At 41.3% G+C, this 15200-nt stretch overlaps 1 protein-coding gene across 4 annotated transcripts in view; it reads left to right on the top strand.

Moving 5' to 3' along the window:
- Positions 1 to 15200, top strand: part of L1CAM (L1 cell adhesion molecule) — a 127720-nt gene that overhangs the window by 91056 nt on the left and 21464 nt on the right. For all 4 annotated transcript variants that reach the window (XM_032210092.1, XM_032210094.1, XM_032210096.1 and 1 more), the window contains 4 exons: positions 2672 to 2794; positions 4093 to 4263; positions 6349 to 6471; positions 7717 to 7881. In XM_032210092.1, the coding sequence (XP_032065983.1) occupies positions 2672 to 2794; positions 4093 to 4263; positions 6349 to 6471; positions 7717 to 7881 (582 nt within the window). The remainder of the gene's footprint in view (positions 1 to 2671; positions 2795 to 4092; positions 4264 to 6348; positions 6472 to 7716; positions 7882 to 15200) is intronic.

Genomic DNA, 15200 nt, shown 5'->3' on the forward strand with positions numbered 1-15200 from the left:
TATTCCACAGTACTAATCATGAAATTTAAATTCAATCCATAGGGGAAGGTCAACCTTCACGTATTAAGAATAATTAGCGGCAAGCCATACCACAAAATTATGAAGAGTTTTCTTTTTTATATATAAATGTTTATTTTAAACACATAAGCACATCAACAGAAACACATGAGTTAAAAACAACATAGGAACAATACGTTCCGTCGTATATCATAAAGCAGTTCTGAAACGGTTTCTTTGCAGTTAGTGTTTTCCCTTCTATACATTTCTATCTTGCGTTCATAATCTCCTTATTCGTTATCCATTTTTATGTACAATTCTTTATTTATTTATACTTAGCTACTTATGACCAAATATTATTTACCTATATTGTGCTTTATATTTTTACCGTCATTTATTCTCTTACATACAGTTATAGGTAGACATTCACATAGTTATTCTTTTTCTTTGCCATTCTTATACTATTGTTATTCCATTTAAAAGGTTGTAAGGTATAGTTTGGATTGCTTTGTTTACCATCCCTAGCACCTGCTGTGACACCACCTTATTTTCTCTTTCTTTTCTTTTCTCCCTCCCTTCCTTCTCTACTTCCTTCCTTCCTTTATGATATTTTAATTTCATGAGAAAATATGGAAGGCAACCGGGGAAGTAGTGTATAAGGCAGAGGTGTCAAATTTGATTTCATTGAGGGCTGCAACAGGGTTGTGTTTGACCTTGGAGGGCTGGGGTGGGCATGGCCAGCTCAACACCACTCGTGTTGGGGCGCCTGTGGTGGGCTGGGTGCTCTGCCAGCCAAAACGGGCTCCCGAACTCTGTTTTCACCTGTGACGGCCTCCTGCAATCCTCTGCCAGTGAAAACAGGTGGCCCTCCTGAGCTCCATTATCTCTGGCAGAGGCACCGCAGGCTGGATCTAAGTACCCCACAGGGGTTCCACCACAAAACCGTGCTCGACTAAACCGCGTCCAACTAAACCGCGTAGCTGACGTCATCAACAGGACGACAACAGCGCGGAGACAGAAGCACGCTGTAAACCCTAAACCTAAAATTAACCCCTAAACCTAAACCTAACCCCCCTAAACCTAATCCTAAACCTAACCCTAACTCTTAACCTAACCCTAATCCTTAACCTAACCCTAAAACTAACCCTAACCCTAACCCTTAACCTAACCCTAAAGCTAACCCTAAACCTAACCCTTACCTTAAGTTGAATCGGCTTCCTTTCAAAGCGCTATTTAAAGCGCCCTTCTTTCTCCGCGCTGGCTGTTGTCGCCCTGTTGATGACGTCAGCGACGCGGTTTAATCGGGCGCGGCTTAGTCGAGCGTGGTTTTGATGGGTCACGCCCCACAGGTTGGATCTGGGCCCCGGGCCTTGAATTTCACACCCTTGCCATAAAGCATAAATCTGGATTGAAGGAGGGGTAATCCTAAATCAAATAAATTAAAATGAGCCTCTATTAACCACAGCTTCCCCTGCCCAGTCAATCAGTTTGTAGAAACCATTGTCTAAAAAGTGAAACTTTGCATTAAGTAGATATTGAGTGGGGGGGGGGGAGATTATTGCTGTTATTGTTACTATTACTGTTATACAGAAATAATGGTTAGCAGTGCAATAGGAGTAATAGTAGAAAGTGGGCAAAATATATTACTGCATATCTGAGTATGTGGGTAGAGCTGGATTTTTCTGGATTGGAGGAAATTATGTTTTTCTTTATGTTAGTAAAACTTAGTTAGTGAAGGCCTCATTAATTAGCATCATTTATATGCTGCCTCAGCCATAGATTATCTAAACTTCACACTAAACTCGGAAATTCTAAAAACATAACAATAAAAATGCAAGCCACTAAAAACCAAAGCTAGAGAAAGGGTTTTGGGTCAACCTTGGGTTGACAATCTACTCCTCAAAAGTTCTGTCTCAGTGTTTCTCAACCTTGGCAAATTGAAGATTTGTGGGCTCTAACTCCCAGAATTCCATGCATTTAAAGCTGCCAAGGTTGAGAAACACTGCTCTATGGTAAAAAAAAACAAAAAAAAACCCCTTTTTAACCTTAAAACATTATAGTAAAGGTACCATCTTGGTCTCAAGGATAAGATGTTTCATTGGGCTTAAGTTGTCATAGAAATCCATTTCTGGAACTCAGGACGCCTCACTTTTTATGGTCCGGTAATCCTCAGCACATCTCCCAATTTGCGTGCTTAAGATAGACTCCTGTAGTGTAGCAATATGTCATGTAGAAGAGACATCAAACTCTTTATTTCCCACCCTCATAGTGGCAGAAAAATTGCAGTACAGCATTGCAGTCAAAAAGGGCTCAAGACATACCTGTCTTTGGGACTTGAAGTTTCCCGTCCATTCTACTGTAGGATAATTTTATTTCCTCTTCATAACAACAGTGATTTCATTCTATCGGGACCTCTGTTGTGGCTTTGGTTGCAATACTAAGGAGACAGAGAGTGTAGATAAATTAGGAATTATGCAATGGATGCATTGTTAACGGCATATAGATCTTTTGTTCTGATGGGCTTCCTCTTGCTAATAGGAATTTGCTCCAAGTATTTGGAGAATCCAAAAGGCTGCCCTGTCTACTACAGCTTTCTTCCCACTTATAATCCACTCCTTCGCATTTACATTCCTTGTGCCCTTCACTCTCCATTTCTCTTTGCCTCCTTACGTAGTACCTAGCATCCCTGAATACTTTCAGCTGGACTATCTCTCGGACACAGCAGTGTTGCTACAGTGGATGCCTCCAAAATTCCCTAATGGGAAATTACTGGGATACGTCCTGGGATATCAACAAGGTGAGTCTGTAGCAGCTCTGGGTTTTTCTGGGTCTGTATTGTAGCACAGGGAACCTGCAGAGGGAAATCCTCACGCGTATTTTATATTTAGGTGTGTTGCTTTTGATGCTGCTGTTCTTGTCCCAACTTCCTTCGAGTGATTTTTACTTCTGCATCAATACTGTTAATCAGAATGATAGAGTCAAAGGGCCTTTGAAGGTGATCAAGGTTCAGCAAGGAAGGATGCAGTTAGAATCTCTGTGAGATGACTATCTGGGATGTACTTAAAAATCCCCGGCAACTGCTTCTCAGATCAAATACTTCCCTGATGTTTTGCTGAAATTTGCTTCCTGCCGTCTTCACCTGATGTTGTAATCCCATCTCCTGCTGTAATACAGAATAAGAATAACCCTCAGTCTTTCAGTTACTTCAAGAACCCTAACATCTCCCACCACCACCACCACCCCGCAAGTCTTGCTTTCTATAAGCTGAATTTAGTTCTTCTTTCAATATTCTTTTCAAGGCAGAGACAGGTTTCACAGGATTTTCACCATGCTGGTTTCTGTGTACCAACGTCTTAGTAAAATATGTGGCACCAGAACGGGTTGTAGCTTTTTGAAAGCAAAATGATTATGTCTTCCTTCCATTCCTTTAGCTTCAGTAGTAGATAATCATTTTTCTGATGAATCTGAAAGGACTTAAAGAGACTCAGGATGGGAGACATAGCAATAGCAGTTAGACTTATATACCGCTTCATAGGGCTTTCAGCCCTCTCTAAGCGGTTTACAGAGTCAGACTATTGCCCCCAACAACAATCCGGGTCCTCATTTTACCCACCTCGGAAGGATGGAAGGCTGAGTCAACCCTGAGCCGGTGAGATTTGAACAGCCGAACTGCAGAACTGCAGTCAGCTGAAGTAGCCTGCAGTGCTGCACTTAACCACTGCGCCACTTCGGCTCAATATTAAAACATATTAAAAATGGAATCCGATTTCTAGCATATTGTGGCAATTTCTAGCATATTGTGGCAAGAATCACTAGCTAGCATTCGGTGATTTTTGCCACAAAATGCTAGCAATCCGATTCCATTTTTAATATCTCTCCCATCTTTCTTCTCTTAATGCTTCCTTCTTGCCCGTTTTATGCTTGTTGAACACTACCAACTCAGAACAGGACTTGTATTTTCTGGCATGTTACCCGCCTTCTCCAAGCTGACAGGTTCTGTGAAATGAAATCCATCAGATAGGGACATCAAGTTGGATGACAATGGTATTATTTTCTGAAAATTGACCTGTTACTCTTCTGCCATTTTGTGCCTAGCCAATCAGACAGAGATGGATATTGACAACATCGACATCCCAGCCACCCAGTTAAGCCTCAATCTCAGTGGTCTTGATCCCCACACTCCCTACAAATTCTCCTTGTGGGCAGAAACCAAAGAGGGTCGAGGAGAAATGGCCTTACTTGAGGAGCATAAAATGCACGAGTCAGGTATGTGAAGCCTTAAAAACATTTCCTACTAATATTAGAGAAAGAGATGATATATTTCCTACAATATTCTCTTAGAAGCCATGGTTAATGTGCTGAGCTTAAATACATTTAATCCCCCACCCCCCCGTTTTGGTTTGATCCTTGCTTTTGGTTCAGAAGCTCATTTTGAAAACACAGTGCTCCCTTTTTCAATTTTCACTTATAATAACTCTGTAAAGTAGGCTGCGGTGAGAGACTATGACTGACCTGACCTCCTCCTGAGCATCCATGGCTTTATGACATCTTTTCACACTTACAACCATCACACTATTCCAGCAATCATGTTGCAATTGGGCTCACCTTTACAACCAGTGGCAACATCCTGCAGTTTTGTAATTGTAACCTGTGGTCCATTAGGGAAGTTGGATTTGCTTTTCATTTAACAATCCCGATGATTCATTTAACCACCATGTTAAGAATGGTCATAATATTGAATCCAGTCATGTAACAATTCATTTTATGAATGTTTTGGTGATGGAGATTCTGATCTCAATTGTGGTCGTAAGTCAAGGACTCCCTGTGGACTATAATTGGTCCTGTGATATTTCCATAGATTAAATCTCTACTCGAATTGTTTACACCGTTAGCCTGTGCCTTTCTATGTCACAATTCCTTTAAGTTTGTCCTACTTTCAGCTGTGAAAAGCTTTGTGGGTGTGTTCTGCCTATTTCGTTATATTGAGGCGAGAATTGGGTATTCAAAAGAAGCATGAAGGTGAAATTGAATACAATAGAATTAGTTACTTAGTGCGTGAGGTAGGGCTGAGAATGAATGAGTGCTGAATGAATGTGGATTGAATTCAAAATAAAATGACAGTTTAAGTTTAAGTTTAAGTTTTATTTTATTTATATGCCGCCCTATTCCCTGAAAGGGACTCAGGGCGGCGAACAACTTAAACGGGAAGGGGAAACATACAAGTACAAAATAAACATATTAAAATGACCAACAACCACACCTGTCGAGAGGGGAGGGGAGCTCATCAACCCCAGGCCTGCCGACACAGCCAGGTTTTAACGGCTTTTCGGAAAGCAGGGAGAGAGGTGAGGGTCCGAATCTCCGCGGGGAGTTCGTTCCATAGTCTTTCAGGTGGTTTGGTCATGTAGAGGGAATGAGTGTTGAACTGTACAACAACATCTAGGAAGATGAAGTGGTGTAGAAGAAGACCCCCCAAAAATCGTGGTTGTATGAGTTATTAAGCTCTTGAAAAAGAGAGAGGGACATTACAGAAGAGGCCATGTATGAAGCAGTGTATGGACACTGTAGAAAGAATGCTTGGTTTAGCTTGATATAAAAATATGGAGAAATGTGTTGAATGGTTTGAGTGCTATGTCTCCTAACATTTTCCCCTTATCTCACCTTCTAATTGCTTTATCTAACTATTTCCTTTTCCTTTATTGTGCTCACCCAAAAGTAAATAACATGATATGAACATATGTATGTCTGTATCTACTCAGCGATACGGAAGTATCAGATGTCATAGTGGATGGTCCCGCATGTGTAAAGCAATTTGAAAACAGGAAACTACAGCAGCCGTGTATCAGGTTGTGTTGGCAACATAATCAGATGGAGAAAGTAACCATTAGACACACACAATGTAAAAACGCGGAATTTTTAGCTAAAAACCTTAATATTCACAGGGACCATTCAGGGTGGGAATCCTTTCTTTGATCTCAGTTTTACTTTTTTTCTCCCTTTACTTTTTAAAAGCTCTTTTCCAGGGATTTCCCACCCAACCTTCTCCCCCAAATGCCTGATTTTGCCTGGGCTGGGAAATTAAGCAAAGGCAGGTATGAATGAGGAACTACCACAGAACCTGCTAGGCCACGGACTGCATTGGCAAACTAGTTTTATGTTGCTGCCACAGAAATTGGACGAGTATGTCCCAATTCCCACAGTGGAAATATAGTTAATCTGGTAGTTTTTTCTGAGGTCTTAATGACCTTGCTGTTCGCCCTGAAGCCTGCAAGGGTGGGACCTGTGTAGATTCTCCAGATATTGTGATTTTAATACTTTTCTCTCTCATTTTCTCCCTGCCTCTATGCCCAGTGAATTTGTCTTTTGTAAACATCAGTGTGGGCGAGACAGGAGAAAACTTCACCACCATCATCTGGATCCCTCGTCAGAACCAGCGAGATGTGGAGTTTGCAGTCCATCTTATGAGCAAAACAGGTAAGAGGAGGGAGGTGGATGTCCTCTTTCTTGTATTGTCTTCATGGTCCTATCTCAGCCGTGAGTAAGCATCTTTTGGGGTGAAAAGCTCTGAAGATCAATCACTGTTGATGCCCCTCCTACAAAATCTTCTTTCACTAACAACTTGTACCATATACATTCTACCACTTTTTTCCTACACCTGGAGCAATAGCAATAGCAATAGCAGTAGACTTATATACCGCTTCATAGGCCTTTCAGGCCTCTCTAAGCGGTTTACAGAGAGTCAGCATATTGCCCCCAACAATCTGGGTCCTCATTTTACCCACCTCGGAAGGATGGAAGGCTGAGTCAACCCTGAGCCGGTGAGATTTGAACCGCTGAACTGCTGATCTAGCAGTAGCCTGCAGTGCTGCATTTAACCACTGCGCCACCTTGGAGAGGGAGGGAGAGAGGAGGGAAAGGGGGGGGGAGAGAGAGAGACTTTTCATTCTACTCAAGGCTTCAAATGTGCGAGCTTTCCAAATCTTCAATTCCAACACTGAATGCAGGACTAGATGGAATCTATGACCTGACCCATCAGGTTTCTTCTTATTTGGTAACCAGCTCCCCCCGGAAATCCGGACCATACCCACTCTGATGGCCTTCAGGAAAGCCATAAAAAACTTGGCTATTCCAACAGGCCTGGGGCTGTTGACCTCACTGTTGAGGTCCGGCCCCGACTAGAATGAAATTATGAGGGATGACTGTTGTTTTAAATTGTATTGTTGTTATGTTTTTTATATTTTCTTGTAAGCCGCCCGGAGTCCTTTGGGATTGGGCGGCATATAAAAGCTTTAAATAAATAAAATAAATAAATATTGTTTTTTTTTTCTTCCCTCTTTCCAGTCATCATCTGTAGCAATATCTTTGGCAGGGACAAGGAATTCTCCCTGCCTGCCAAGCTCGATTTATTGAAATTGCTAATTTTATATGTTGCAAAACCAATGACTTGCAATGGGACAAGTTTCTTCCTTTTGAAGGCCTCCTCTTGTAAATTCCTATTTCCCTTATGAGGAAATAAGTGGTTTTCAATGACTGGGAGTCCATAGTAAAGTCTACTTTCCAACAGCTAGCTGAAGGATAATGAAAAATGGGGTATTAATCCGTGACAGCACGGATTAGTAGTCTAGTCCTACTAGACTAAAATCAAAGGCAACACATACTGGTTCAGGAGAGTGGGGAACACAACCACAACCTTTTTGTCTCTCCCTTTATTTCAAACAGATAAAGGACAATGGCATGATGTAGGGAAGGCCACTTCTGGCCAGGGCTCATACAGCATTCCAGATTTGCAGCCAGGCAAGCAATATCGTGTTCGACTAGTTAAAGTACACCGTACTGGGGATGTTCAAATCATTTGGGAGTCAGATGTGGAGACCAGTGGTGTGGGTAAGTTACACTGGAGAACCAGGAATCGTCCAAGACATTATTATTTATTATTTATTAATTAATAATCTAGAAATGCTCAAAGTTCATCTTTTAAAATTACTTGTTTGTTGTTTCCTTAACTAACTTGGCCAGAATAGGATTAGAAGTTGGAGGACAAGCTAACTCTAGAATAGCGATTTTATCCATAGTTTAATGTGGATCTAGATTACAAACTATTCCTACGAATCCCTCACTCAATCAAAAAGCAGGTGATAAACACCACATAAATGTCACATTTGGTAAATTTAGATATTTCCCTGTCACTCTTTCAAAACAACTATTAGTAGAATGCAAGAAGGGTAGGTAGGTAGCAGAGGTGGGTTCCTACCAGTTCGCACCTATTCGGTAGAACCAGTTAGTCAAATCTACCGAACCGGTTAGAAGAGGTTCCACCAGTGGACCTGGAAAGCAGACCACACCTACAGAAGAGATTCCAAATTTTTTTGAAACCCACCACTGGTAGGTGGTAGGTAGGTAGGTAGGTAGGTAGGTAGGTAGGTAGGTAGGAAGGAAGGAAGGAAGGAAGGAAGGAAGGAAAGAAAGAAGGAGGAAGTGGTTTCTAGCAACAAAATAATGTATTGGGTCTACTGTGTAATTTTAAAGTAAATGAACAATTAAATGACAGTTAGGGTTAGCACTCCATGTTCTCTTTGTAAACTTTTTGATACATACGTATAGTTTAGAGCAGGGTTGTGCAAAGCTTGCTGAATGCTTTCCAAGAATGGATCCAGAAGTTTGGAAACATCTGATCTAAGTTGCTCTGGAAATAATCAATTTCTACTCATTTCCCAGTTCAGTAGCAAGTTAGGAAAGTTAAAAACTCTGGCTTCCAATTATCAAGCCTAAAGTTTTTTAAAGAAAACTCCCTGTCATTCAAGTTCAAATTCAAGTGACATCCTCACTTTTTTGTTTTGGGATGGAACATAATTACATTGGAAAGGAAGAAGGTTTTGCCTTGTTAGAAATGTGCATAGCAAATTTCAAAGAGAGACCCTGAGGGGCTGATTGTAAAGGGACACCCTTTTTGTTCACAACTGTCTATCAGATTAACCAAATGAATCCACTAATCCCTCCCAGGGGTGTGTCACTGTCACTTTCTCCTTACTGCTGTTTGTCCACCCACCGCAAAGCATCCTTCTCTGCCTGCACATCTGCCAGTGCTATGCTGTCTAGTGAATTGATACTGTGGTCTTTTAAAGTGTAGGACGATTTCCTAAGCTAGCAATGAATGGAACTTACCACCCACTACTAGCCATTGGGACTGTGTGCTTCCAACCTAATTAATTTAGCTACGAAGCTAGGGAAAATGAAAATGGCATGGAGATGCGGTTTCAACTACTTGACCAGTGTTGGGATCTGGCCTTGTATTCTAGTTTTAGGGCGTTTCCACCATGCAGACCACATATACCAGATAGGGATGAAACCAGCTTAAGAAAACTCTTTCCAGACTTCAGCCCCTTCTTTGGAAATTCTTAGGATTTTAAAAAAAAATACTCAGTCAAAATGGGGCTTCCTAGAGGAGTGGTGCAGTGGCCTAGAGGTGAAGCTCTCCCCTCACAATCAGGAGGCTGTGAGTTCGATCCTAGGTAGGGAGAGATATTTTTTTCTCTAGGCACAATGAGAATATATCTGCTGAACAAAACTCCTCATTGGTGACAGGAAGGGCATTGGGCCATTAAACACTGTGTTAGCTCCATTCAGTTGCCCAGACTCCATCCTGCAAGGAATTATAGGCTGATGATAATGGGGCTTCTTATAACTTAAATCCATCTGTGCTTTACGACCAAAGGGTTCTTTTTCTAAGTGATATCCCCTCCAGGTATTTGAACCATCTTATCTCATGGGAGTTAGATTGTATGATCATCTTTATTGCCTTTCTCAGAGCCTGTTCCAATTGCTCTGAATGTATTGTTCAGAAATGAACACAGTACTTAAGGAGCCTAGCCAAAATACTTGAAATTCCTGGGATTCAGTGGTGGGATTCAGCCAGTTCGCACCTATTCGGGAAAACCGGTTGTTAACTTTCTAAGCAGTTGGGAGAAACGGTTGTTGGAAGAAATATTTTATTTTTTTCCACTTTACAGGGCTAATCCTGTAAGGAAGGCAGGAAGGAAACATTCTGGGGTTGTTTCTAGCTTCATCTTTATTGCCCTGCTTACAGAAACTGCCTCTCCAGTTAACCCTTATTACAGTGTAACAGCTAAGGTGAAGCGCCCATCGACGTGAGTGATGTTGAGTTGGCCACGCCCACCCAGTCACATGACAACCGAGACACGCCCACCCAGCTGGTCATTAGGGAAGAGAACCGGTTGTTAAATTATTTTAATCCCACCACTGCTGTGATTTATGAATTAACACCTACAACTACTTTCCAATAGAAAATGTATAATTTAACATAAGCTTATATTAAATTATACATTTTCTATTGGAAAGCAGTTGTAGGTGAGTACTCTGAATAGGCTTTTTGAGCCATTTTTGGATCCATTTAATTATCATGCTATCCAGCCCACATTTTACTTGCTTTACTTTACTCATGACATTGGGATATTTTGTCTGAAATCAAGTTATAGTTGTGCCTACTATATTCCCACAATCAATTAAAAATGATCCAATTTAAAAAAGAAATAGATAAGGCTAGCTGACGAGGATTGTTTATGACAAATCCATGCTGACTTCTTAGTTTATTCTTTCTAAAATGCTTTGAGATCCATATCAAAATGATCTGCTCTAGATTTTTCTCAGCTAACTGTTCTGTACAGTAATTTGCTGGATCTTCCTTCTTTCCTCTTGCTGAAGAATGAGTCCATACATTCAGATTCAGAGACTCTACAGCAGGGGTGTCAAACTCGTGGTGTCATACTGTCATCATGTGATGTATCGCGACTTTTTCCTCCTTTTGCTAAACCGGGGGTTGTGCGTGGCCAGTATGTAATGCATTTTAATGGTAAATTATTTGTGAAAGGTTCCAGGTGTTTTTTTCCCCCCATTCTATTCATAGCTGGTATTTTTCGATATATCAGAGGGTTAATTTTTTTGCAAAGAATGTGTATTTGTAATTGTCTTACATTTAGTTTTAAATATTGCCTCCTTCCTGATGTCTCGGGCATTTTAATACATTTTGGTAATTTATTATTTATAGTTGTTTTATTTGATGTGACATTTCAAAGAAAGGAAAACCACTCCAGAGGTTGAAAAAAAAAAACATATTCCAATTTCATACTGTTGGAAAGCGAGAGGTTGAAGGAGACCCTTGAAATGCATTAATGCTTTGGAAAAGATGAAGAAAGCAGGGAGTTAGTGTCTGCCTTGCCATATTTCAAATGTCATAGCAACAAAGACAAGAAAGCCACTTCATTCCTTATACTTCACAGAATATAACTAGTAAATGAATTTTAGGAAGACCTGAGTATGATAATAGTAGAGCATAATATGTTTGTTGCGGCTTAAAAACACGAGAATGGTGTTTTGTGGTTGTTTGTGATGGGGAGAAATTTTCAGAAAGTGTTCATTTCTTACTGCCATTTCCTTTGCTTACTCTGTGATACAAGCTATGGGAAGGGGATAAGCTAGTAGATTTTTTTTGCAGGCTGCATAACTACTTTTTTAGGCACTAGATAAAAATTATTTTATATGCTCTCAAATCTTTAATTGCTTTTGAGCTGCTGTGTTGAGGAGTTGCTATTGGATTCTAATTTATTTTCATGGGTTTTGAGGCATACATTTCAGGGTGGGGAGTAGGTTGATTATACTTTTATTTTGTTGTAAGCCACTTGGTCACCATGCACATGAGTGGAGAGATATACATTTGTTAAATAAATAGGTACCCTAAGTAGATGTGACCGGATATGAAGATGCCGACGACACTTGTCAGAACCACCTTAAATTACCTCACAAACAGCACTGGCATGCATAAGAATATGATGTAGACTTGTTTCTTAAAAGGCATCTTTGGTTTGCGTTAAAACAACTTCAACACACGCAATGTTCTGATTGCACCACAAACGCAGTAGTCATCCTTACCTTTCACAGAGGCACTGAGTTTTATAAATAGGAGCATGATAGTGTAGAATAATCATATCCAAGGACCAGTGGTGGGTTTCAAAAAATTTTGGAACCTCTTCTGTAGGTGTGGCCTGCTTTCTGGGTCCACTGGTGGAACCTCTTCTAACCGGTTCGGTATATTTGACGAACCGGTTCTACCGAATAGGTGCGAACTGTATTTAATAAATAGTATTTATTAAATTATTTACAAATATACTATTCCCTGTTTCCCTGAAAATAAGACCTCCCTGGATAATAAACCCAATCGGGCTTTTGAGTGCATGCGCTAAAGTAAGCCCTCCCCCGAAAATAAGTCATCTCCAAAAATATTGCAAAATAGCAGCAGCCATGAGGTGACCACGCTCGCCGCCTCCTGCATCTCAAAAATAATAAGACCTCCTCAAAATTAAGGCCAAGTGCTTATTTCAGGGTTCAAAAGAAAATAAGACCTTGTCTTATTTTCGGAAAAACACAAACTTTTGGGAGTTGATGGACTGTCAGAACCTCTCCATTAGATAATTAGGAAAGAAGACCACGAGACTCCATGAGTAGAAATCAAGTGTACTTTTACTAATTATAAATGATTAAAGGCATAGCGAAGCGAAGTCTGATTATTTAGGCGCGAAAGCAATTGATATATAGAATAACCCATTCCCCACCCCTTGGCATCACAGTTACAGTCCAATCATAATTCTCCCAAGTGTCAGGTGTGAGATAACTTCAAAAGGCATCACGAAGATGTAATGTCGGTGCCGTTAGTCCTGGCAGGAATCTCCTACGCATGCTGAGCTCCAGAACCTTCCTCCAGCACAATGAGTAACCCCTCCCAAATACCATGCCCTCCCTCCCCGTTTCATGGCAACCGAAAGCAACAGCAAAGCAGAGGCTGACATGGACAATCTGAAACTTCATGAAGGGATCAATGATCTGAAAAGTTTGGGGACCTTGGCAAGATGAAGGTGAAAAGGTGGCAATTTTCCTACTGATCAGCTGGAGGGGGAAACACTGATCGGTTCCTTATTTTCTCACTTTGCAGCATCAGCATAAGCGAAGCTAATCACTCCAGAGCACCTGAAGGCTTCAAATGCTTTGGGGGATTGAGGAATGGGAGTGATGGAAATAATGAGAGGTGGAAGTGACCTCATTCTATAATGATGGCAGTGTGGAAGGATCCACTGAGATGAAATGTGATTTCCAAATTCTACATTCAGCATGTGGAAGAAAGGGGGAACTTAATTAGCAATTTGGGGGAAAGGCCAACAAAGAACCTTTCTTTCCTCTTCAGGAAAAATGTGTTTGGAAAAGAACAATTCTAAGTAAACAGAGGAGAAAATCCTTCCAATTAATTCCCACCACAGTGCTATAACCATTACAAGGATTGATTTCTTACGAGGTCCTCTGATCCAGGAATATTTCTAGGAATTGCTAAAGCAGTGTTTCTCAACCTTAGCAACTTGAAAATGTCCGGACTTCAACTCCCAGAATTCCCCAGCCAGCGAATGCTGGCTGGGGAATTCTGGGAGTTAAAGTCCGGACATCTTCAAGTTGCCAAGGTTGAGAAACACTGTGCTAAAGGAAAAAATCTGGTTTGACCTAGTCTCCACTCCTACTGAGTGTGAATTGATGGCTACCTTTTGTAATCCATCAAAGGCATGAGTAGGAAACCTCCCATTGTTCTCCAATTCAGCTCCCAGCTTGAAACATGAACAATTTTGAGGAAGGGGGCTGCAAAGCATCCGTAGCACATTTTTCTCACAACTCAGCTGTATCAGGTTCTCTCTGCTAAAAAGGGCAGGAGACAGCACTCTTAGGGGTTCCCCCACAGCTCCTTGTGGAGTCTCCTCAGACTACTCAACTGAGCAGGCAGAGAGGTTTGGAAACAGGATTGTGAGCAGGAAGAAATGGCCAGGTAGTAGAGGGGACGAGAAAAGGATGGGCCCTGGTAGCAGAGGCTTGTGGGTTAGATGGGGAGATCCTGAACTATAGTGTTTCACAGGCTGCAGGATTATATCCTGTATGCATCTGAGAAAAGTGAATAAAAGCAGCTCTCTTTAAAGAGACACCAGTCACCCAGTTAAAATGAACTGCAAATGCTTTCTTCTAACCCTCCCCTTCAAGGATTATATCAGTGATATTCTTTTTCAAGAGTGAATATGAACAATACATGTTAAATTTAACCTATCTTTTAAAACTTTCCTTAATTTGCATTTTAGAAATAAGCAAGCTCTTTTTTTAGATAAGGATCAATGTAATGTTGACAGCAGTATGTGCAATCATCCCCCTTAAGAGATGCTGAAAGAAGATGGGTTTTATCTCTCAATCAGAGAGAAGGAGGTGGAGGAGATCTAGTAGCGCAGCTTCTCAAGGTCCTTTCAAGCTCAGGAAAGATGAAAAGGAGCCCTTTGAATTAGTCCCCAATATTCTCCCACCGGCCACAGAGGTGGTATTCAGTAGGTTCTAACCAGTTCTGGAGAACCAGTAGCGGAAATTTTGAGTAGTTTGGAGAACCAGCAAAACACCTTTGGCTGGCCCCGCCCCCATCTATTCTCTGCCTCCCGAGTCCCAGCTGATATGAAGGAAATGGGGATTTTACAGTATCCTTCCCCTGCCACGCCCACCAAGCCATACCCACCAAGCCATGCCCACAATCTGTGGTGGGTTTCAAAAATTGTTCGAACCTACTCTGTGGGTGTGGCCTCCTTTGTGGGAGTGGCTTGCCGCCCATGTGACCAGATATGAAGGTGCCGACGACACTTGTCAGAACCACCTTAAATTACCTCACACACAGCACTGGCATGCATAAGAATAGGATGTAAACTTGTTTTTTAAAAGGCATCTTTGGTTTGCGTTAAAACAACTTCAACACACGCAGTGTTCTGATTGCACCACAAACGCAGTAGTCATCCTTACCTTTCATAGAGGCCATGAGTTTTATAAATAGGAGCATGATAGTGTAGAATAATCATATCCAAGGACCAGTGGTGGGTTTCAAAAAAATTTGGGACCTCTTCTGTAGATGTGGCCTGCTTTCCGGGTCCACTGGTGGAACCTCTTCTAACAGGTTCGGTAGATTTGACAAACCGGTTCTACTGAATATGTGCGAACTGGTAGGAACCCACCTCTGCCCACAGTAGTAAAAAAGTTTGAAACCCACCACTGACAGGCCAGTATGGTTTTTTTGCATGGAGCGCAGCAACCCTAGATTCTCAATCTCTGCAGCTTGTTGTCCTTATGGGATG

The sequence above is a fragment of the Thamnophis elegans genome, chromosome 2 (genome assembly GCF_009769535.1).
Source record: "Thamnophis elegans isolate rThaEle1 chromosome 2, rThaEle1.pri, whole genome shotgun sequence".
Taxonomy (NCBI): domain Eukaryota; kingdom Metazoa; phylum Chordata; class Lepidosauria; order Squamata; family Colubridae; genus Thamnophis; species Thamnophis elegans.